The 24,680-nt window shown below is 40.0% G+C and overlaps 1 protein-coding gene across 1 annotated transcript; it reads right to left on the bottom strand.

Moving 5' to 3' along the window:
* Positions 1-10: 10 nt before the first annotated feature.
* On the bottom strand, positions 11-22,800 carry LOC132262273 (potassium voltage-gated channel protein Shaw-like). Its single transcript, XM_059761487.1, has 8 exons — positions 22,769-22,800; positions 22,473-22,683; positions 18,847-18,964; positions 16,679-16,873; positions 14,757-14,975; positions 14,086-14,689; positions 12,024-12,149; positions 11-3,182 (listed from the first exon to the last, which is right to left on the bottom strand). Exons 2-8 carry the CDS (start codon positions 22,679-22,681, stop codon positions 3,019-3,021), a joined length of 1,635 nt encoding a protein of 544 aa, XP_059617470.1. The 5' UTR covers positions 22,682-22,683; positions 22,769-22,800; the 3' UTR covers positions 11-3,018.
* Between the last annotated feature and the right edge of the window lie 1,880 nt (positions 22,801-24,680).

Below are 24,680 nucleotides of genomic sequence, written 5' to 3' on the forward strand. Positions count from 1 at the left end.
AATCTTGAAATTTTATTGTATAACTTTAATTTCTTGTCACTCTTCTCTAAATATCTGTCATCATCGTAACTCTCGAGTTGAAACAATGGTTGATATTCTTTTCTTTCTCCGTGTATTCATTCTTCTGTGATATACAGTTCATTTATATCCTTATGTGAAATTGTCACTCATTTTTTTGTTGTAAATTCTCTAAATTTCCTTATTCACCGCCTTCACCGCGCATCTGCAACTCCTCCTTGTTTGTTAAAGTTCCAATGATATACATATAGGTTTTCGTCATAGCATTCTTTGAAAAGTTTTAAAATCTTAATGTAAGAAAATGATTTCATGAGTGTCTTTCTTCACCTAAAATTGTATAAGTTTTGTAGTTTGCCTCCTTGTCAGTTGTTATTTGATTCAATAGCTTTATGATTATTATTTAATTTATACCTCCATGTCTCACTATAGAAATGTGTGAAAATGATACAATGTGTGTTGCACGTGTGAGAATGACTTTACTTAGAGTGATTTTCATCAAATGTGTCGTGTTGATTTCTGTGAAAGAAGTTTATTACATTAAATATTTTATTCAATTTCATTTCCTAATTATTATATTTAATGTTTATGATAGTTTTTATTTAAGATAAATTGTAATTTGTCAATTTAATATGTAAATGAATATCTCTGATGGCCGATTTGTGTTGCTTTCCCAACATTTTTTTTTAACTTTACACATGACCCTTCCTTCCTGTGCAGTAATTTTGGTCACATTCCAACTTGCTGTCTTGCTTTTCTTCACTTCCACACCATTTCTCGGCATTTTATCTACGGTTTATCACATTAAATGCTTGTTTGGTTTTCTTTTTACGATTTTTCAATCACTTCAATGATAAAGTTTATAAACGTGAACAAAACTTAGAAAACTATCTGTTATCCGTAATCTTACATTGTATTTATTTAACTATAGCTTATTTATACTTTTATCTTTACAAATATATATATATATGTATATTTATTTTTTAGTAGATTCTGCTTTGTTATCAAATAGCTAAAACACACACATGTAAAATGGAAAATTGTGTTGCCACTTTGAGTGTAATAAAAAATTCTTATTGTATTGTTCATCTTTCCTATCATGTTGCAGAAAGAGACTTTTTATGAGAAGTTGCTAAGGTTTTTTTTTCTAAAACACTGTTCATGCTTAGTAATGCTGTTTTGGTCCGGATGTTGCACACAAAGTTAGGGGATATTTATAATAAATTTGATGTCACGCAGAATTAAACAATTTTCAAGTTCTAAGAGCATTGCATAAAACCAATTTCCTGATTAGATGCACCGATTAAATATGGAATTTGTGTTTTGTCGATGACATTCAATGATAGGTAAGTGGAAATTTGAGCACTTTTTGATATGGAAATTTATGGTTTGGAAATTCAATGTGCATATTTTCTGTTTATCTCCCCTGCTGTTTTGCTGCAATTCTCATGAATTATGATATAAAATCTTGGTTATGAAACCATCATTTTGCTACAATTATCTAGTTTGTTTATTGATATACATATCTATAGTGTTGCAAAGTTCTATACATTTATGGACATGAATTTTAACAGAAAGTACGATGAAATCTAGTAAAAGTGCCTCTATCTAGCTACAATTGTTCGATGAATTAGATTTGTCAATGTGTTCATGAGAAATGTGCCTCTCCGTAAGTATAAATGTGATTCTTCTTGTATGTCATGGCCTGACCTCCGTCATTCTGGAGACTTTCTAACTCTGGATGGTGTAATTAATTTAGCAAAGTGATGCGGAATAATCCTATAATTCATGATAGCCAATGCAGAAATGGACTTGTACATTTCCTCGATTTGCCTTTCCAACACTTTGCCTGTGAAAGGCGGAAGCCTGCGACGGGGAAATGAATAAAATTTCCTCCTTTGGAGTAGTGCCAATTGGGAGGTGAAAAATCCATCTACTCTCCATGCGATTTGGTCCAATTTACCTCCTTGAAAGTCATTGCGAGAGCTATAGAAAGTTCGGAGGGTCTGAATAATGTGAGCTTTTTAATGCTTTCATTGCCTTGTTCAACATGAAAGAGCTCGCAAATGCACTTCAAATGACTTCTTGAGGTTCTCCAAGATCAATGTAATCAGAGAAAAAAATACATCAAGCACTATGCGTTATGGAAATTATCTGTATATAATCTGAACTTCCTTCCTTTTCAATACCGAATTTCCTTGTAGTTTTATTGCATGAAAAATGCATCTCCCAATTTAATTTACTTACATCCAGAATAAACGTAATTCATTATGCAACAACCCTCCCTATGCGCTGTCATATTTGAGCAAAAGCTCTCTGTGGCTCGCAATTCATTCATCATACAATTGTATTTGATTTGCTCTCTCGCAGAGTTCCTCTCTTTCTCGTTAGCGGTGTAAATTCTGTTTGAACAGTGAATTTGGTATATGAATTTTGAATTAGAAATCTTGCAAAGCTTCCGGCAAATCTTTCTCATCTGCAAAGACATCTTGGCTTTAATGGTAAAATATTAAATTTATGTTTATTCCCCAGCATTTCCATCTCAATGACTTTCGGCTTCATTTGTCATGAATTGCGAGAGTTATCTTGCTGAATGCTTACCTTCTTGTCGGGATTTTCTGTCCTCCGGTATGAAGTGATATGACAAGCAGCTGTGTCTTCGAGATATATAGCCTCAAATTTGATTTGATTGAATATTTATGGCCGATTTCGCACCATTAATCCAGTGGATAATGCCATGTCGCCATTCTTATCGTGGGGTGACGTGTGTAAAATTTAGAAAGAGTCTCAATGTCACTCTAAATTCAATTAAGTCTAGCTCCCTATGTACATGTAACTTTATACATCTCTCTCGCATGCTTCTCCGCCATTCTCTCCTTGTGACAAAATACTGTAGCATGAATTGTGTCAATATGTGAATGAAAATGTGTGTGCAAAAGATGGATATTTGATATCGTTCAGTCGAGAAAATCAATAAACAATTTCACTCTCAGTGGCGATAAATTATAGGAAAGTTTTTTCGCTGGTCGTGGTATTGTTGGTGGTTGGCTCCTTCGCCATGATCGGTGGCCCCTTGGACTCAAATAGTGGCTTCGACATCGCCAGGGCGGGATTGAGATCGAGCACGTGGCGCGGACTGATGGCCACAATTGACGCTCCAATCGGTCCTATGCAAACAACGAAGAAATATTCATTAATCTCCACGCATTCCGTCCCTCTCCTCAATGCTAATGCTCTATGTCAGGTGCCACCCCTCAAAATGATACTCATTCTTTTCACACTACTGAGCGGTGACACAATGTAAATACATTTATACAACCAACCATGAAGGATCCGAGGACATTTTACAGTTTTTGCTCAAACTATTCACCAAAAAACACTCACTGTGAGGATCAAACAAATTTCACCCCTGAAAAATGTCCTCGAATTGTATTTTTCTATGTACATTGAGTTCTGGTTCAACAAAAAATACATATATATTGTTCAAACCATTCAGTATTGTATGAAAAATCATATAAAATTTCACTATGCTTTGTGTAAACAAGAGTATATTGCAATAACACCATTCTTGACTGAAGGAGAAATATTCAGAGTTGCAAGCTTGCGTTCGTATTGAATATCGAATATGTCTTAAAGTATCGTTTGGATGATAGCTTTCTCTGTAAAATGTTATTTTTGGAAGCATTGTATCGTGAGAATGATTTGTTAAAGCTGTCAGTAGCATTCCTACACAAAGCGATAAAGCCCTCTGGCTATATCAAAACATCTTTAAACTGAGAGTAAAGCTGTTAAAGAGCATCTTGAGTAACTGTTTAATACCGCAATATAATTATTCTCCTTAAAGCAATGCCTCGAAACTCTGAATAAACTCACGCTACGATATAATGTTGAAGATGTCGGTAAAATTGTTTAGAAAGAAAAGTCGTGCAACCTAATTTCATGCATTTTTAAACCGTGAGCTTTCAGATCAGACTGTTACCATGCGAGTGGAGAATTCTTTTGCAGGATCCTTGAAGGATTCTTGTCAAATTCAAATGGAAGTTGGAAAGAACATGAGAGATGCACGAGAGCTGAAGACGGGCAGAGTGGATGTGGTGTGAGAGGGAGTGCAGATGAAAGGAGGATGATTGCCGAATGGGAATCAGAAACGAAAACTGACGTCCGAAAATGATGATGGGATTACTATAGTTTAATGCTCGACGTGGTGGGTGGTAAGTTGATTCGAGAGAGGATTATATCGATTTGTCCGATGACTCCAAATCGCTCTCGACACACAAAATGTGGAGCTTGTGCTTGGAATACATTTTCTCAATTTCACCAACATCCCACCGGTTTCCGAACCCATTCAGGCTCACAAGCCACCTTCTTGCGGGAAGCCGTGTGCAACATGTTGAGGACTTTGGAGGTGGACAGATGAGTCACTTTCTGTGTCTTGCGGTGAGGCAAATCTCTCTCTCACTCTTCCCGTATGCTTCCGGCTGAAAATCTCAAAAAATATATGGAAAATCCACTAGAGGATCAGACGACTCGGAAGAATTGAAAGATTGGGCATGTGTATTTGTTCAGGGGACATGGATATTGGCAAAGGATATGAATTCACCCTCCGGAATCGCCACTCTCATTTCAGTCACATACAGCGCGCATCCACGAGATTGATTTGTAATACAGAATCCTCTTACGCCATATGGATTGGGATGCAGAAAGCCCAATTTTCCACGTGAAAAGGCAACTCAATTTGATATTGAGAGGACAGATTGAATGACACGTTGATCACTTCCAAATGTCCTTTTCGGATGCTGCACAACCGACTTGGTGTGGGAAGGACTTGCATGGGTCATGGACTAATAAGGGTTGAGGTAGAAATAATGCGGAATGTCTCAATGAAATCGAAAAAACCGAGATTTTGCATGATGAGACACTTGAAAAGCTACATATAAATGATTCCAAGCATCTCGTGAAAGCTTCACTGCCAGTTAAAAGTCCTCGCAAAGCCGCATTCTTTCCGATGTGACCCAGTACATATTTTGGACGGAAGTGCTTGTTTCTGGCAGAAGGCAAGGTTGGATTTTGATGGATTGGGGATGCTCAATACATATGTTTGAATCTCCCAATTCAACTGACACACACAGAACAATGTATGTCGTCATGGTGGAGCGCAACCGCGTGCCTGTGACTGATCATGTCGCGAGATTTTGACAGAGTGCTAAATGGAATATTTTGGCGGTGCTTTAAGCGTATTTAAATGCGTCGTTTTCTGCCTAATTTATCCATTTAGTGCCTCTTACACATCCGCTCTTGTCTACTATGTGCACGAGATGAGGATGAATAAATAAATTTGGCGTGGTTTAGTTTAGACATTCGCCTAATTCACACATCACGAAATTAATTGATGACATTCCCGCGGAAATTGAGCCTCAATGCGGCGGTCAGTGTTTTATCTATATTGCACCGCTTGTTGCCCCAAATGGATTCCAATGAAAATAGCAAAACACCACTTAAATAGCATATTGAAAATAAATGCTTCCACTGAACCACGTTGTGTCCAATCTGTGCTGTAATTGAATCAGGACAAGTATGAATTAGGCAATTAAATAAGATAATTAGCTGAGCTGTGCAAGTCCCCACTTCAACTAAATTATAAATTAAGAGACTGAATTCCTTCCGCTACATTTTAACCCTTTCTTTTCGATGGCTGAAAGGAAGAAAAAATATTGATTTATGTGTGGGATTTTGGGGATAAAACCACATAAATAAATTAACCCTGATTACATGAAGCACAGTGTCGAGTTAAAAATTGCTGACGGATTAAATGAAGATTAAACATGGTTTACGCGCTCATTTTCCAAGAAGGCCCCAAAAAGCTCCCAATGAGCTTTTTCACGTGGTTGTTTTTCCTGCCGCATCGGCCTCAAGTTAAGTGAAAAATTATGGTATTACAAACACTGAAATATTAATTCGCAGCGCATTGGGGCGCCCCCAGAAAAATGACGGCGAGAAAGGCATTATGGTGGAATAGAGGGACCCTTTTTGCGGAGTGGGCAACTCGGGAAAATCGAGAGGAAAATAGAGAGTGCGTAGAGTAGGAAGGGCGAGTGGAAAAGTTTAGAAAATCGAGCAAAGAATGGAGGTCTGGGAAAATGCGAGAGTACAAGAGCTAATTGTTATGTATAGACTAGAAGGTGGCAAATTATGCGTGATAGTACTAAAGGCTTTCCCATCAGCGATCCCCTCAAAAGCTAATGCGGATGAGTAATTCGGTTAATGTGCCAAAATTAGATGTAACAGAAAACTTCCACTTGAGCTTTCGCCGTTGCAGATTGTGGTATAGGAAGAATTGTAATTATGTATAAATATTCATGTTTCTCTATGTTATATTGTACACGAAATATAGGGGAAAGCGGGGGACAAAGAGGTGGAAAATCTATAACAATATGCTATTAAATTCTTTAGGTACCTAATCCCGCGAACCGTCGGATTTTGTTCCATTCAATCGATTTGAATTACATGTAATTGCGTCGTCTGCAAAATAGGATAAAATTCATATATGCACATTGCACAGTCAATAATTTGGATTTCATTTATTTCCCTATCTGCCATATATTATTAACTTGCATTACTTTTACGATTTGATTGCGGAGCACGAAACTCATTTCAACTGGCGCTTCTCATATTTATTTCTCCGTCAGTAAATGCTTCCAGTATTTTCGAGAAGAAGCTTTAAAACGCATTTACTTTATATTGCGAGAAAGGGTTTCAATTATTGCATCATTATTTCCCAATGGTGAATCCCTTCATTATTTGTATTTTCGCTATTTGCAAATAGATGCATTTTGCGCATAGTTCATAATCTCATTGGGAATTCGTAATGAGCTTTTGAAATATGTACATGATACAGTGCACAACTTTGTACTGATGCTGTATCAGTTTAACACAATTAATTTGTGTAGTCAGTTTTTATTCACTAATTTTGGCAATAGTTTTAATCCGAAATTAGTGCAGGTCATTTGTGGAGTTTCGCCACAAAAAGAGCGGCACTCATGTTAAGGGTACAAAATTGGGGTTACTCTCAGCGCAAATGCAGTGTGTTGTCATAATAATGTGCGCTCAGTGAAATATGCGAGAAACCGTGGGGGGTTTTTTGAAATATGACCGCTACGGTGGGGGTTTATTAAAGCGAGAACAATTCATCAATCACGATTTCCAATAAAGGCTCATCGCCAAAGTGTCTCTTTTATCCACTAAGAGAATGCAGGGTTTGCAAGTGAATTGCCCGGTGGTTTTCGCCGAAACTTATGGGAAGTATTGCAGGAAGCACTTCCTGGCTAACCCTGTCTGTAGTCAGCATCTGGCCATGTCTTGTGGGTGGCTCTGCGGAGAGAAAAGTTCCGTGCTCCCATTCAATATTATCAGACGTTTGGGAGTGTGTCGAAGCGCTCATATTTATTTATGTGCGAGAGGTTGTAGGGCTGAAGGCCTTAAAGTTAAATTTAGGATGTATTGCAGCACATGTGCCACCACTTTGGGTGAGAGTATCCACCGTCGTGACGTCTCACCCCATCCCACACGTGGCAGCCTCACCGGGGAAGCCACAATGTACCGCAATGCGGAAATGGCTCTCAACAAAGCTCTCTCGGGGTGATTTTTCACCTTGCACACACTTTTATGTGCGTGTCCCTCCAGCGACCTCGCCTTTTGATCGATGAACGCCCATCAATAAGAATCGTGTTGGAATTGATTAAAACGCTTAAAGTGGAGTGCACAAATTGCTCGATAAACACATAAAATACATCATCGTGTCAATATGAGGATTAAAGCATCAGTTATCCCATCACAAAAGCCCATACATTTGCTCTGTCTCTTTTTATTCCTCAAACATTGCCTATAATTCTCCCCCCCCCTCTGTCTCGGCCCAGCTAATGGGGCGGTTTTTGTCCATCCCCCAAATCGCCTGAGTGGCGAGCATGTGGACATGGACAATAAAACGCTGGCGAGATGTCCCAGACAATATTGTATGGATGAGCTTTTGATGAACTTTCAATGAGCACGCCTCGAAGGCACGCACCGTGGCACTTGAGTGGCCAGGCAAATTGGCCAAAGGGGCTGCCAAACACAACAACAGGAAATTGACTCATCGATTTATCGTGTGTTCACTAGGACATGAATAAATGGGTGGCATAAACGCACGATGAGGCTCTCAATCGTAAAATTATATTTCACTGACTACAAAAGCAGTGCCATCAGAAAAGTCCCATGGGAAATTTACTTATACAGGCATAAAGACTTGTGCCCGGCATAAAGGATTTTTTCGAACAGGGACGGATTTCATGTTCGCTGAAGGCCCAAATTCAGCTCTGCTGAAAGGCAATAACATGATCCATCACCAAGCAATCTTTCTGCCAGAGTTTTATGGGAATTTTTACATATAATTTACCAGTGGGCCAATCGGATGTTCTCCTGGGACACCGCAAAAAGTTGACAATTCCGTGAATATATGGCGATTCTCTGCTGAGGTGGAAAGTGGGCGGAAATGCGGGTGGGAAGGTATGAAATCATTTTGGTAACATACTTTCTGGTCGGCCGTAGTGCTCTCACGACAATCCGCAAAGTGAGTAAATGAGCTTTCTCATGTGCCTCCTCACTGAGGCCACTTGCGGAGGGACTTATCTGGCGTACAAAAGGGAGGTCTGCGTCTGTGGGTGGAATGATCGATTACCGGAGTGCGTGACAAGCTGACAGAGGCACGCAACTACCAAAAGCGCCACACATTGCCCAAGAGACGCCCCTTGAGAAGGAGTGAGAGCAACCTCAATTCCTTGGCACTTTCTCCCACGGAAACTCCCACATTTGAGGGCACATTTGGAGTCAGAGACTGAAAGTGGCATGGAAGCAGCTTCGCTAACTCATTGTGCTTGTTGGCGTGTTTATTCCATTCCGTATTGTGCGATTATCCCTCCTGATTCTGCCTTTGAGGCACAATCTCCTCTGCCAGCACCCCCGTGGCCAATTTTCCCTTTTCATGTATTCACAATCTCTCCCCCGAGAGAGTCAAATCTCACTGTTAGTTCACGAAAACTTTACTAATCATGTTCTGCTTGACAAAATACCTTGACACTGAGATATTCCGCAACAATTTTGGGTGTGAGCAAGTTCATGTCTTGACACAACAAATGCGTATTGTTCACAACATCCGCAAATTTGGTAAATACTTCCTAACATGACTGATAAGTTGGGCGGGTTACAAACGAATATCTGCAGATGTGAAGTTTCTTTCTCCTGCTCAAATATTCATCCGTGATAAATTAATCCTTCACTCAAAGTTACACACTTTTCCTCTGTCAATGAGGTCAATCAGAATCGCAAGTTTGTATATTGTGAAGGAAGTTTCATCATTCCCCTACTGAATTAATTAATTTGAGTTTCACAATAAATTGCCTTTTCCCTGTACGCAAAGCTTTTCGTCTGTACAGGTTTTCACATGCGGAGTCGCCCAGGAAGAAATTGCCCAAAAACTTTTGAGAGGCCAGTCAATCTACTTTTGAGAGCATCTCTTTCACGCAATAATCACAACCATTTCCACCAATATAGCGCAAATGTATCTCCATTTGTCACATGGCACACCCTTTAGCGTTCAGTGCGGATAAAAGAAAAGTTTATTCTATTGAGACTCTGAATTCCACTGGGGAGCAATTTCCGAACAAATTCCCTGGGAAATTGCCAGAATCTACAAATCCTGTAGCACTTCACAGTCATTGTCTATTTAATTAGTGAAAAGTCAATATTTTCCTACAACGTTACTTTGCTTAGTCTTTTGCACATTCGACGTCACTCTGAATTTCGTTTCTAGGTTCTTTCTCCCGCCCAATATCTACCTATAAAGGAGATGGAATGTATCGGGCCAATGAGTGGGTGGGGGTGAAAAATTTAAGTTTGTCATGGGTTCTGATTTTGGGTTTTGTTGGGTGTTTCTTTGTACAAATGTTCACAATCACAGGGTTGGAAACATCGAAAGCAATCAATGAATGGTCATTTATCACAGAAAAAATCTCAAATCGACCTTCTGTTGAGACCATTTCAACATCAACTATCGTTAAATAGCACTCTTATCGATTAAATAACACAAACACAGACGAGAGGAACAGAAAAAAGACATTAAAAACATCGATTGGCGTGATGATACACAAAAAAACACACGCTGACACACAAAAGTCCAAAAAGAAAATCATTTTTTATCTAGGCAAAAAGGATGGAAAAATAATGAAATGGTGATATTTAACAAATATAAGATATATGATAAAAAGAGGAAATTGAAATAAATTTACGCTATTTCCCCTTCTTTTCATCACTATTCGCTGTGATTGGCTTCGTCGGCTGATTTATTGGTTATTTCGGTATCTCGAGTGTCTTGATAACTTTTGGTATTTGATTTGATTCTGTTCACTGATATTGTGGGTGTGTAGGCAATGGCATAGCGAGCATTATGGGCATTCATTGCACGAAAAAGCACTGCTTGGAGCTTTCGACTTAAAATTTTTTTTGCAGGAGGAGCGTAACTATTATAAAAGTCGTGCCATCTTGCCACCCGTTGCTTTTGTGGTAATCATCGGTGAAAATTCATCTATAAATTCAATACAGAAAAAATGAAGAGAAAAGTCCAATTTTACTACTAAATTAATACTCTGTATAATGTCAATTTTTTTTTTATAAAAAAAAAACATTCATGATGTTCAGAATTTAACAACTATTCTGTGTGTCTCCCCACAAAATTGTCTGTGTTACGAGAAAAAAAAAACCATGTAACGTGTTGTAAAAGCGAGAATTATCTTTATTTTGTAATGTGTTCATTAAAGCGTATAATGTAAAATAAATGAAATTATGGCAATGGATATACAGTTCACAATTTCTCCTTAATTAAATTTCATCCGTATTTCTGGACTGAGGTCTATGATGTGGTTATCTTTCTGTGTCTCTGTACTGCTGATTTTTCATGTGCACTTCTCTTAAGCAACAACATAAGCAAAATTTTATAACATGTAGCTTATTAGTGGATTAATTTTTCTCCAGTTTTTCTTTCTCCTGAAGTCACTGAATTGTTAAAAAACAGAATTTCTCCAGAAAACATTTAATTTGGGAGTCAGACTAACATTCACGTGTGGATTCTCTGTTGTGGTATTTTTTTCTTCTCCCCTGTGAAATCCATTAGCAAAATAAATTAAATTATATGAAAAAGATGGAATGTTAAATATTCCATTTCATTCCTAGAATTCATATTATGCTCGCCATATGTGAGAAAGAAACTTCAGGAATATTAAATACTTTTGCGCCAACGGCATTTTTCAAATTGTATGCAAAGTTATCATAATTTTTTTACAAAAATCATTTTCTGTCCTTTTTAAAGACAAATTGCATGATTTTTTCGCTTATTAAAACTTCTCCATAAAAATGTACGAATGTTGGAAAATGTGAGCAAACATACCAAACATTTGGTGCATAATTTTAATAGAAATTTTTTTGTTCAGTAACAGAGCATATTTTCACGATTTTCCTTCTGTTCTCTTTCACATTTGTGGAAAAATGCATGTGAGAAGGTTGAAAAATTTTTCGAACATTTTGAATACAAGAAAAAAATTGTCAAATATTTTAACTTATTTTAACTGAATTTCCCTACCAAAGGGTCCCATCTATTGATTTTCTTTCTCAGCAAAAACACACTGCAAATTAAATGGAAGCACATCATCACAGAGGCACACACCCCATAGCTTTAAGTGATTCCATCTCCTGAGGATGGGCTTCAATTGAATTATTTAGGGAAACATGAAGGAGAGACACAAAAATACCACACGGCGGAGAATCCACACCCATCTCTGCTGTGAGATTAAGTATATCCTTGACAGGACATTAAATCCTGCCTCCCATGGCAGTTGTGTTTATCCCTAAATGTGATTTTGTAATTTTGTAAAGTGTTTTTCTTTAGTCCCAGTTCCTCGGGTGTGAGTTTGACTGAGTTTTACCTGTCTTTGGTCCAACGAGGTCCTTCGCCCCAGTCTTATTGGCATTCATTCGACGAGGACCCGTGCCACCGGAACCCGGCCCAGAGGGTGCATTCCCAATGGGGGTCCCGCTCGCTCCCGGTTGTCCTGCAAAACAACCAAACAGACACATCGTCAAGAAGTTTCTATCAATTCGTCGTCTGGCATCTTTTTGGGGACTTGTTTGCGTAATCCCATGCGTTGAGTTGGGACTCAAAGCTGGGTGTTATGCCAGGGAAATCCGAAGAAAGACGAAAGAGGGAGAGATGAAGCTTAAATAATTGCGGCTGCTTTACGCCCATTTGTATACGAAAATGGTAACAGCAACAGTTTGGTTGTTCTGCTGTCGAATAGAGCCAAGGATTACCAAAGGAAAATTGATAAGGACGATTTTTTACTGTCTCCCCATCGTTCAGTCGCTCAATAGAGGCATCTTCTATTCATATTTTGTCAAGAGTTCGATCAATCATTCGGAAATGCTTATTTGAATTACAAGATGGTGTAAGAAGGCTATCGACTAAGAGAATTTTGGCAGAGAAAGGTTTCTGGTATTTAAAATAATCACTCAAAATCAATCATTGTATTGCGATTCACTGTTTGCGGTATGTGTAATATGAAGGAGAATTTTTCGGCGAGGAGCCGAAAGGAAGGAGATAAACCTTATGAATTTCCGAACGGAACAATTAATTCACACCTTATGATTAAAACTGAAACTCTGCAAATGTTTTAGCATCTCAAACTGGTTCGTTGTACTGTGACACCCCTTGAAAAATTCCTTGTTCTCTTCTCAAAAGCATCCTTCACACCGATTAGTGACACACTTGACTGTTTCAACAGTCACATTATTGATGATTTTCCCTTGGTATGTTGCGAGGGGTTACATTGCAAAATTATACAGATCCCAACCTCATTTCTGCTCGTATCAGATTTTAGAAGTGTTTGAAATTTACTCAACAACCATTAATCAAATATTCATTTCGCCTTCATTCATAGAAAGGTGATAATTTATCATTTTTTGTGGCACGACGCGTACTTTGCTGAAATATCGCAATAAGAATAATGTAGGTCCCAGGAAGAATTCCTTTTCCTACTGATATGCGTTCCTTCGCCTCCCCTGTCTGTTGATGAGCCTTGGACGAGGGAGGCGAGTCTGTTTATACAATTTTTACGGTGTGTCGTAAAGTTGTTCCACGAATTAAATTAGGGGGCCAGTGGAAGTGCCGCCGTTTTCATATTTCTGCAACCGTCAAATACATCACGGACCCTCTCAAAATCATCCTCGCCTTGGATGTCCGTTGATATTTTATTTGGTTTCGCACAACTTACATAATGCTGAGGACTTTTATGTACTTTGTACATTTTCGGGACGCCGCCCTCACAATGCATATCCGAAATGTGCAAAGTTGACACGATAAAGTGCTTTATTGGCAGGACATTAAAGCTCCTTGGGGGTGTTTATTATGAGCGTGAAGCGGCCACAAATTCACAATTTCTCAAGAGGGAGAACCCAGCCATAATTCAAAGGGATTGTGTGCGATTGAGAGACATAAATTATTAGGAAAAAAAGTCACATGAGCTTAAGGAAAAATGGAGCTTTTCCACGGAAAACCATTCCTTTTTCGTGGGATATCACATAAAAGCTTCATTTTATTGCTATTTAGACTCGTTTCAAACTTAATCGCACAATTTATTTCTCTGCATTCTAATACTCACAATTTTTTTATAGATATGCAGCAATTTGAAAATTTGGTGTTGTGATTTTTTTCTCTGTCTTCGCCACAGACACTTCGAAGTGAGATGTATGTAAATTTAAAACAATTGCACAATAACTTTATTAAATGAATCATTTTTTCCTTCCATAAAAAATACCGTAAAATTTCCATAAGCGCTCTGCAGTAAAATTTTCCTAATATTATCGTGTGAAATTTTAGCGCTGCGAGGTTGTTTAACGCTCGTTAAATTGCAGAACAAGCTTTTTTCAGGTGTGTTCGGAGCTGCATGTAGCAAAGGGGGTTCAGGTGGGGCTTCGGGGGAGGACACTTGCCTGGTAACCGGGGTGGCCGTGGCTGTTCCACTGGCAGAACTCGCCTCCGCTTCTTGGGCAACTTCGCCCTGGCTTGCGTGTGCGAATAGTACATGGCGAAGTTGCTGACGATGACGGGCACGGGCAGGGCGATGGTCAGCACGCCGGCCAGGGCGCACAGGGCCCCCACGAACATGCCCACGTACGTCTTGGGCGCCATGTCGCCATAACCTACCGTCGTCATGGTGACAAGGGCCCACCAGAGACCCAGCGGGATGCTGTTGAAGTCATTGTGCGGATTGGCCTGTATCCGCTCGGCGTAGTACACTAAACTGGCAAATATGACGATGCCTAACACTAGGAAGAAGACCAGGAGCGTGAGCTCCTTGGCGGACGCCCTGAACGTCTGAATGAGTATCTTGAGGCCGGAACTGTGGCGCGTCAGCTTGAACAGTCGCATGATGCGAATGATTGAGAAGAATTCCAGGATGTCGGCATTCTCGAGGTGGGACGCAAATTTCTGGAGCACCAGATCGATGTAGAAACTCAATGTGGCGATGTAGTCGATGATGTTAACGGATGATTTTATGAAGTTGCACTTGTTGGGCGATGATATAAATCTCACCTGAAGTGTGGGAAATCCGTGTCAAATGCTGGTCAATTCTGAGGTGAACCATCAATTGGGTACTCACGAGAATTTCCAGGGTGAACCACGCATTACAGACACACTCAATGTAGAAGAATGCGAGATGGGCGTTGGTTTGTGCCTTGTCCAACACCCACGATGAACTTCCATTAGCCGTGCGTACGGTGATATTCCTGATGATGGGCACCCGCATGTCGGGGTGTGTTTTCAAACAGAACGACAAAATGGAAACGCAAATGAAGAACACGGAAACGACACCAATTATCTGTGAAAATGCCCATTAATTTAGTTAAACAACAGTATGGAATGCAATCGTATAGAATGGGACATTTCAGGGTGAGAGAAAATCGTATTTGATTTCTCCGATAGCACGGTGAAATGCATCAAGTGGCAGAAGCACACACATTCTCCACAAGTAATCCATAAAATCATTGGCATTAGAAGGAGGAAATACTATACTGATGGTTCCTCGTAATGGAATGTATCAAATTCAGGCGCATTAGCTGCTTCGAGGCTCCTTTTTTGCCTTGAATTTCAGAATGACACTCAACCACATTTGAATATGTATGAGAACACCTGAGACAACATCATGTCACACAGGAAATGCCTCCAATTTATCTCTCACCTGACTTTTTTGCATAATTTTCTCGCCAGGATGAGTGAATGTAAGTACGAAAAAGTGGGAGAGAGCGGGAAATTCAATTAGGCTCTATCCCCCATAATTCTCGCACGCAATTTGCGACTGTGTTACACAAGGAGGGGGTGGAATAATAAAAATATTATTCAATTGAATTTTGTGTACATTGAAAAACGTGCAATACAAACATTCCATACCCTTATCATACAAGCCCCGCGCCAATCATGCTTTTAATCTCATGTGACGCCCCATCGGGGGTTGATATTGGACGGCATGGATGGAAAATGTAGCACAGCCGACATGAGGAGACCGTGGTTAAATTTGTAGTGTGTTGCGCTTAACATTCAGGCTATTATTATTACAATATTGAATTGATTACCAATTTTATGACGGGTATTCACGGAGGACAAACACTAAATTGAATGGCAAAAGGCTCATAATCCTTAACCAATTTTCGAGTGAGTCACCTCCACTATAAACACTCTAGTCACATCGTCCCTCGCTTCTATACTCATAGCCAAATATTTGCGTGCCGTGCATTGTGGCTGGAGCTGGAAATTATAATGTGGTGAGAGCCTCCTGCACACGGAAATTCCTCTGGAGGACTCACCTTCGATAGATCTCACCCTGATTCGTGTACAAAGGTCCAATTGATAATGCTCACTAGGGAAATGCCACGAGCGCCTCGTGGAATGTGGCATAAGTGAAAGTACAGACAGCAGAAATGTCATTCAACAGTTTAGGAATTATTTTTGCCACAAATATGAACATGTTGAGTGGGTTCATGCAAGAATTCAGTCTATTTCTCCCCACAAACTACTCCAACATATCGATTTATTACTCGTCCACTTACTTCTATTTAGTTGCTCATCAAGCACTGCAAACCATAACTAACTAATAGTTCAATTAAGGATCAAAAGAATTTCGCCTGATATTGTACGTGCAACTCGTGCAACTATCATAACTTGGAGAGCTGGAGAAGCTCTCAGGTGAAATTTTGCTATATAAAATTCTTGACGAATTTCGTGAAAACTTTTCTGCAAGATTTCTTTAAGAAGTTGCTTATTAAATAGTAAAAAAAAAATTTAAAGCTTATATAGTTGTTTGACTCTTAGAGAAATTCTCCTTTAATATTAAACACTTCTTGAGAAATCCTATTAACCACATGCTATAAACTTTTCCACGGCAAAAATATCACAGTATAGTGAAAGGAGCTTTTCATTCAGCAACCATATCAAAATATTTTCCATTTGTTCCTCCCTTGAAGCCTTATGGAGAATGTGTGTCATTCTAATCGATAAATTGCGGTAAAAATATGAACATATACTCACTTTAGCTGAATTCGAACTGTACGGTTCATCGAATAGAGACCAAATTTGTGGTTTGATGTTCTGCCACCAGGAAACCGTACCTTTGTAGTAATCCTCTTCAAAACCAAATTTCCTAGCCAATTCCTCCTCTGACGGCTTCTCTGTGTCCAAATCCAGGCGATCGAGCACAGCGAGTGTCTCTTGTGTATCACGATGCTGCAGAAAGAATTATTATGGGGTATTAGGATGAGAGATTTATCCGGAAAGAGACACTTTTTCGGTGGAACACGTGAGAAGTGTGAATTGAATTGTGAGGGTGATGTTTTCGCACCACATCCGAAGAGTGAGAGAAGAACTTTTGTATGTGACAATGCCCTGGGGAAATTTAGTCACAGCTGAAATTTTCCTATTAAATTACCTGTTGATGGGTGTGTGAAAACACGGTGGAAATGCCAAAGGGTGTGAAAGTAGCGTCAAAGTAAATGGAATTATAAATTTTGGCTGACTCGCAAACCCTCTTCGCCCATAGCCAAGCTGTGGGCAAGCAACAAAGGAGATCAATAATTTCCCATTATTGTGTCAGAAAGTGACCCTAAATGTGATCAGACATTCCTCTCCATATGCATACCATCCGAAAATAGATGGTCTGAGGTGATGAAACAGACAAGTTCACCTCCTCAATGAGCTTTTGATGTTGAAACGAATCGAAATAGGGCTTGCCTCGTAATGGCATTGTGAGCCTCATTTTTGTGGTCATGGCCTAAATTTGAAATTGAACAAGATGCCCCAGAATGTGATCATCCCCCAAGCGTCCAATTTATTGGAATTCAGTGTCTGTTAACACAAACACAACTGGGAAAAGGGGACAGAGACATCCACTATTCCAAGCCACCTGTTTTTTTTCTGAATTAGTTTACCGTCCCTATCATCCAACTAAATCACTCCCCAATGTAATATAACGTCTGGAAAAGCATTACAGACAATTTATGGTCTTCTCAAATTGACAACGTACGAGATTCAATTGACAATCTCTTTTGCTATTGGCGGTGCAGTGGAGAAAAATGTATGGGAATTAATTGCTATAAATTACACATGTTGATAGAATTGGGACGAAAAATATAAGTGTACATTCTGCATGTTTCTTTCATTTGTCGCTTCCGCTTAAGCGTTTGGGAAATGTACGGGAACGTTGTACTGTTTTAATTGAATTTCCTCGCAAGCGGAAATTTCACTGATTTTTCACCAGGTGGAATGTTGCCGCAATTATACAAGTTCTTTAGTGGCCTTTTGCAGTACGAGCACGTCCTCTACAATATTTTTCCACCAAACTCACAGTTGTTGATGATGGCGGCCAGGAAAAATGTGCACCACCACAGAACAATGGTTTTGGTTTTCGCCTAGCATAAATTGGCTGAGTGGTGTGAAACATTGTGGACAGGAAAAATTATATCAAAATAATTTTCAGTGCGTTTGGAATTTTAAATTCTCCCCCATCGGTGGTATGTTTGTCCACTGTGCTTGGAAATTTACACGGGGTACACAGAAGTTCAATTTTGTATGGCTGATGCACGGACTGTGTTATTTGCCATGTTCGCTGTGTTGTATATTTGTAAAGTTTTTATACCCCATATTTCTCCCTCGCCATGTCAAGTATGTTTTGGGGGCAAACAACTCACAAACTGTGAACTCCGTTTTAATTACACCCTCAGTTCTCGGCGAGCTTTTTGTGTGGCGAAGCTCTCGGTGAAAGGAAACTGCACTCAGTGATTAATTATTCATTATCGTGAACTGACTCTGCTCAACCCCTGATGATGATTATGTCAGAAGCAACACATTAAGACGTGCACTCTCATTTCTTCCCTCCTCCTTCTTTGCTGGCAATCTTTCTCTCATATATATTTTTTCTGCCACTTCCTCAGGCAGCCTCAGTCATTGCTGCCTTGGGATTCACGAGATGGGCGAAGGGGGAGCATGGAAAATGAGATGAATAAGAGGATTTGGAGCACTGTCTTATTCCTCGAAAATCCACCCGTATTCTCACAACGGAGAGGGCTCCGTGTTCCATTTTCTAAAGAACGCTTCTTACCTGGGGAATATAGCTAATTCAACATAATCACGAGAACGCAGCCACCGAATAGAGTGCGCCTTGAGTTTAAAATGCTAATTGAACAGGTAAATAGAATGCATACCTGAGTGTAAGTCATCCAACAGCACGGCTCCACTTGATTGGAGTCTAAGCCCCAAAATTCCAGCTCCTCCTCGAACAGTGGGCCACACACATCTGTTGGATAATGCAGTTTCCCCGTTCTGCAAGAGAGGCAATTAATTGAGTATGCGGAGCTGAGCTTCTTGGTATAATGCATGATCCACTGTTGATCCAATTCCTTTCCTCATTTCCCGGTCAACACATCAGCATTCTGCATGAGAGTGATTTTGATGGTACAAAGGCAAAAAACCGATGGGAATCTCCCATGTGCCTCCCTGAATCCATGAGAGTTGAGAATTCAATTAACTGAGTTTCACTTGTTTTCAGCCACTCCCCAAACCATATTGCCAAATTCGTCCTGCTCCTTCATGAGTTGAAGATGTGAGTGAGAATGTACGATTGGCTCTGGGAGAGAGCCAATAAACCTCAAAGTTAGAGCTTTCATAAATTCATTGAAATAATTAAGGTTTCACTATATGCATGACCTTAAGCACAGATCTATTGAATTTGCGGCTAAGTGGGCGGATGTCTGAGCAAGTGAAATTGTTCTCCTAAATGAAATACCTAATCTTTCTCACAAGAAATTGTTTTTGTTATTGCGCCTCGAACTTGAAGTGAAACTTTTCCCTGAAGCTTTCACGCAATTTGATAGTCCTAAATTAAAATGTATGTTTACGTATTTCGCAAAGCATTGCCCCAAATTGACTTCAATCTATTGTGAATTTGGCTGAAAAGATAGGAGTGCTTTTCCCGCCCCTTTTGCCATTGATAGCATGACTCCTGATGTGCTTAGTGGTTGTTTGGGGGGATACATTATTTGGTGTGGAGTGTGAATATTGAATTCTCACCCATTGCGGATATTAGCGGTTTTCTGCAGAGTCAAGTGTGGAAGCTTTTCGGAGAATCAGTGCAGAAAGAAGGAGATAAAATGTGTGTAAGATGCTGTGGAGATGATTTACGAATCAATTTCTCGCATGTTCTATTAATGAGTTGATGACTTTCGAGCTTTTCCCTTCTTTTCATCCTCTTTCACTCGACTCGTCCCATGAGGGGATCATCAACCTTCCCTGAGAACCCTCAGTACAATAAATATCATTTAGATTGGCTCCTATGTTTCTCCCGTGGGACTTGGGAAAGCGATAAAAGTGACTGCGGATGGGGGCTTTCAAAAGGATCCCTCACTCTTTTCAGCCCTTTTTTTTGGCTTGCGGAGGGTGAGTCCCATCGGAAGCACGTCAGAAGCTCCATTGTGGTCAATGGGGAGAAAAAGTTATTTTCAATATTCCAAGAAGAGGGTGGCGATGGCGGATAAATCAGAATATTGTAATTCAAGTGGGTGGGCGTCCAATGTCCAATTCAGTAGGTAAGCAAACTTTTGATAAATGACTCCTTCGCTCCTTCGACTATCCCGCCGTACTTTCGGTATGCACATCAAATTTATGGCTGACAATATTTTTCCATGAGAAAAAAGAGCAGGTTGGTGACGAAAAATGGAGTGCGGTATCATTTCTATCAAATATTCACTTATGCCGATGCCATCAACGCGATCCGCACCGCCCACCGTTGGGCGCCCTAATGGAAAGCACATGTGGAGGACTAAAAGCGAAATTGCCATACTCGATTTTCCATCAACTAAACCGTCAGCCGATTATTTATGAGGGTGACGGGGCCTGATAGTGGAATGGCCACAAAAAGGCCCACCAGCTACAAATGTTGTCTCACGGAGCCACCCCTCATTTGTTTACCACTCCAACGCAGCCCCCAGTTAATGTCCGACATGTCCGACAAATCCTGAGGGTGGACACACACTTTTTCACCATTCCTACCGAGCGTGTGAAAAACACTGCGAGCAAAGCTCACACTTTATTGGAGTAAGGAGCTTTGGTCGCCTCAGAGCCGTATAATATCCCTACTTGGATGCCTAATTTATCCTCAGTGAAAAAATCATATATTCTCCTTCACGGCTCCGCTCTTCTCCTTTAATACGGTGAGTGGCAATCAGATGAAAAAGGGGCAAGATTTAAGACTGGTGAAGTCATCGTGAAAGATTTGTTGCTTTCATCTCGTGGCCCTTTCCTTATCGATCGATACCCACCCAGTGGCCAATATTGAGAAAAATGGCCAAATGCAACAGCTTCTCCTAGCCCTTTACTTTCCTTTGACTCTCCTCAAGTGAATCTCTGAGCCAAGATGTTTGTTCACATGTTGAAATTGTAAAGTCTCTGCATTTTGTGAGGAGTTTGGCATATTTCCAAGTATATTTGATGAGTCAATTGCGCTCAGTGATGAATTTTCTCTTTCCCGGATTCATATTTTGCCCAACTTAAGTTTTATTATAAACAACATTCCTATTTATTTATTTATCTTAAAGTATATTGCTTGAATTTTACACATTTACACATCACACAATTGTCAGATGAAATAGCTTTCCAGCGTTTCTAACGCTCTATTTATTTGACCACGAGGTTATTCACAGATTTGAGATACGCGGAAGTGCTCTGCGCATTTTCTGAATATATCACCGGAATTTACACTGATTTTCACAAGGTTTTCACTACCAAAAACCGCAACACTTGAATTTTTAATGACCAGAAAAATTCTCTGACAAAGGGAAACGATTTTTTTTGTGATTTCATATGAAACGATTGACTAAAATTTGATTAATTCAACGCCTAATTTGTGTATAATAGCTTCACCAAGAGTTGGTTTGGATTGTGGTTTTGATTACATGGTTTCACAATATTGATTAATGCTCCCCATTCAGTGTGTCTTGATAAACACTTTACAGTACAATGCTATATCTGATGACATACTTTTGCTTTACACGACACAAATTACGTTTATATGACAACTAGAGGGGAACAGCTTGTTGCTATATAATGTTCAATAGTTGAGAAAAATGATTTTAAAATGCTGAATATCAGCAAATGGTGCGCGCCTGTTGTGCAATTTAAGAGACAGAATGTGTAATTAAATTGAAAAATGCCCACTTTGGCGGCAAATTCACCTTATGTGGTGGATAAGTATGGGGTATAAATTTGAAATATGTTGCCTCTCCCCAAACATTAGAATAGTCAGACTATAAAGCCCTTTTGGTCGTATGCAAATGAAGTCCAGTTGCCCAAAAATTTTATGCAAAAGCACAACTGTGTCTGGCAAGCCCTGTGGGTTTAATCTTTGCAGATGGCGAAGGTATTAGTCCCGGCAGAAAAAGTGGGGTGGGGGTAGTAAAACTTAAAAGTGGTATAGAGCCATAAGCATTACTAAATACATTTTCGCGCTGTCCTTTCATCTCCTTTGTCCAGTCGGTTGGCCAAAAATTATTTTGCATTGAGCTGAACACCACAATTGCTGAGGTAAACTAAATGGACCCCTTTCTGGACTTTCATAAAACCCGAGGGAGCTTTTAATTTATCTAGAACACACTATAGATCCAGCTCCAATACCCTTTGGCCCAACTTTTGATACTTCTTCACGCATATTCTCAACTCATAGGATGGAAAATTAATTTAGAGTTTAGAAACGAGTTAATTGCACTCTCAAACACAGATGTGAACTGATGTGAGGTTGTATTTTTTTTTAACATAATTCCAGTGGAGCTTTGCCTACCTGTAGTAGTTGAGGACTTGGGCGAAGACGCCGGGATGCCGGTCGAAGAAGTACTCATTGAGGATGGGATCGTAATTGGCCAGAGCTTCCGTGAGACGCGACAGCCGCGTGGCTGGGATCTTCTTGAGTGTCGCCTTGTACGTCTCATGCCGGATGCCACCCACATTGAGGACCACCCGGTTCTCCGAATCCATATTGATGAGATTCATGGCTGCAGAGATTGGAGTTTTACGATTATTTCACGGCCACTGTGGGCGGGGGAATTCGTCATAAAGCAAGCGGGGGCCCACACTTACTCTTGGGTGCTTTTTTAATCACTCCACAGGCAGCACATTAATTTAATTTTTATGTGATGGCGGAGAGAGACTCAGACCGGCACTCTCCAGGCTCCGCAGCAGCTCTCCGAGCAATCGGACACCTCCGTCTTCTACGAGCTGCTCTCCAGTCTGTGGCAGTGAAGTGATTCTTCATCCAGCAGCTCCCCAGCCATGCCAAGGCCATCGTCCTGCGAGGAGACATGAATGAGAAATGCTTTGTCAATAAAATGGCCATTGACTTTAAATTGACAAGAGGCTCAATGGCCCCTTCCCTGGGCGTGTGTTTGCTTTGTGTGCTATCTGAGTGAGTCCAATATTTGACCAATGAATCCAACACTGACCCAGAGGATGTGACTTTAGCCACGCCACAGCCACGAAATTGTACGGATTGAGAAATTGGCGCTATTTATATGCTTGTACATAAATTTGATGCCAACATCAAAAAATTATTTCATTAATAACTGACGCAATACTTACGCTCGCTGTGATTTATTCATGTCAATTTCTCTTCAACTTTAAAGAGCTCATATCAGCCTTTCGGAGTCTGACGTGAGGAGCTTTCAAAGAATGGGAGTAAAATATTTTCCACGCTTCCTACACAATGGCAAATCAATGTTTCCCTCAATGGCTCAGCAAGTAATTCATTAGCCACACCTGGAAAGTTATATATTAATGAAGGCTTCAGACAAAGCCTAGAAAGCTCACATACGCAACTATCAATTTCCTATTGAGTATACAATTCATGTTTATACATCTACACAGCTGTATAAAGTGTGATTTGTCACTCACTGGCAAAACCACTTTGTGAATCTCTTGGTAAATCTGGAGGATTAAAATAAACAGAATTATTAACCGCAAAGTCCATCAAGTTGTGTGGCAAACTTCCCCATTTCTTTTGTGAGGTACAAGAGGGAATGCTTTACTACTGTTGTTTAACATTTCAATTCGAGATTCCACAACTTTGCAATTTATTCCATTCACTTATCTCGGACGATAATTCTGGCTTAATACTGTGTGCCACAAGAAAGGCAGAATGAGAGGGAAAGCCGAAAATTTTTGCAACAAAATAGAATTTCTTTGTGGCTCTTCCACTTCGTCCCACGATGTATTATTTAGCCTCTAAACAAGTGAATTGGATTAAACTTTTCAATGGGTGTGAGAGACCAACTTTTAATACACTCCTCTCCTCAAATGCCATAATAATACCTACAAGTCCATCCACCGTGGATGTGGGTGGTGCTGACGAGGAAATTAAGTGAGAGGGAAGAGTTTATTTTTATGTCTCATGGAGTGGGGCCGCCTGGTTGTTTGGCTGCTGGCGAGGAAAGTTTGAGATTTCTCATTTACATTCTCCCCGGTCTTTGCTTGTCGTCATCATTGATAACTCTTGATGTATCACTGCTGTCCCATCTCGCAGGCAGTCTGCTTTCATGGGGACGGCCAGTGTCGGAGACGAATTTATTTTGGTGTGCTCAAAATTTCAGCCGCACACAATAGGGGGTGTTCCTTTTCCCTCTCGTTAGTCAATATTGTGACAATTTATGTGAATAAATAAAATGGCACTGGTGCGCAAATTGAGTGGGCGGAAGAGTACTGAATGTTTATCAGTTTCGTAATACTCTCCCCAAAATTGAACTGCATACCCCCTCGGAAAACCGACATCATCCTGATGACGTTTACCGAAGAGTTATTCAATATGCACACACCCACATTCACCACGTACAAATCACTCTGCAAATTGTATTCTTCTCACATTCCAACAAACCAAGATGATATTATTTGAATTTCTCCTATGATAAATGATTGCGATATTTTTTTTTATCTCTCACATAATTCTACATCGAAGTGAGACGTGGGCGTGTTGGCCGGAAAAACACAACCCACTCTTACT

This window comes from Phlebotomus argentipes, unplaced genomic scaffold, assembly GCF_947086385.1.
Source record: "Phlebotomus argentipes unplaced genomic scaffold, Phlebotomus argentipes genome assembly contig_15, whole genome shotgun sequence".
Lineage (NCBI taxonomy): Eukaryota > Metazoa > Arthropoda > Insecta > Diptera > Psychodidae > Phlebotomus > Phlebotomus argentipes.

Excerpts from the sequence above, each read along its gene's own strand:
- LOC132262273 (XM_059761487.1), bottom strand. The coding sequence starts at position 22,681 with ATGAATCTCATCAATATGGATTCGGAGAACCGGGTGGTCCTCAATGTG. Across the intron at positions 18,965-22,472 it reads CAAGTCCTCAACTACTACAG|AACGGGGAAACTGCATTATC; the intron begins GTAGGCAAAGCT and ends CCTCTCTTGCAG. Across the intron at positions 3,183-12,023 it reads CCTCGTTGGACCAAAGACAG|GACCGATTGGAGCGTCAATT; the intron begins GTAAAACTCAGT and ends TTGTTTGCATAG.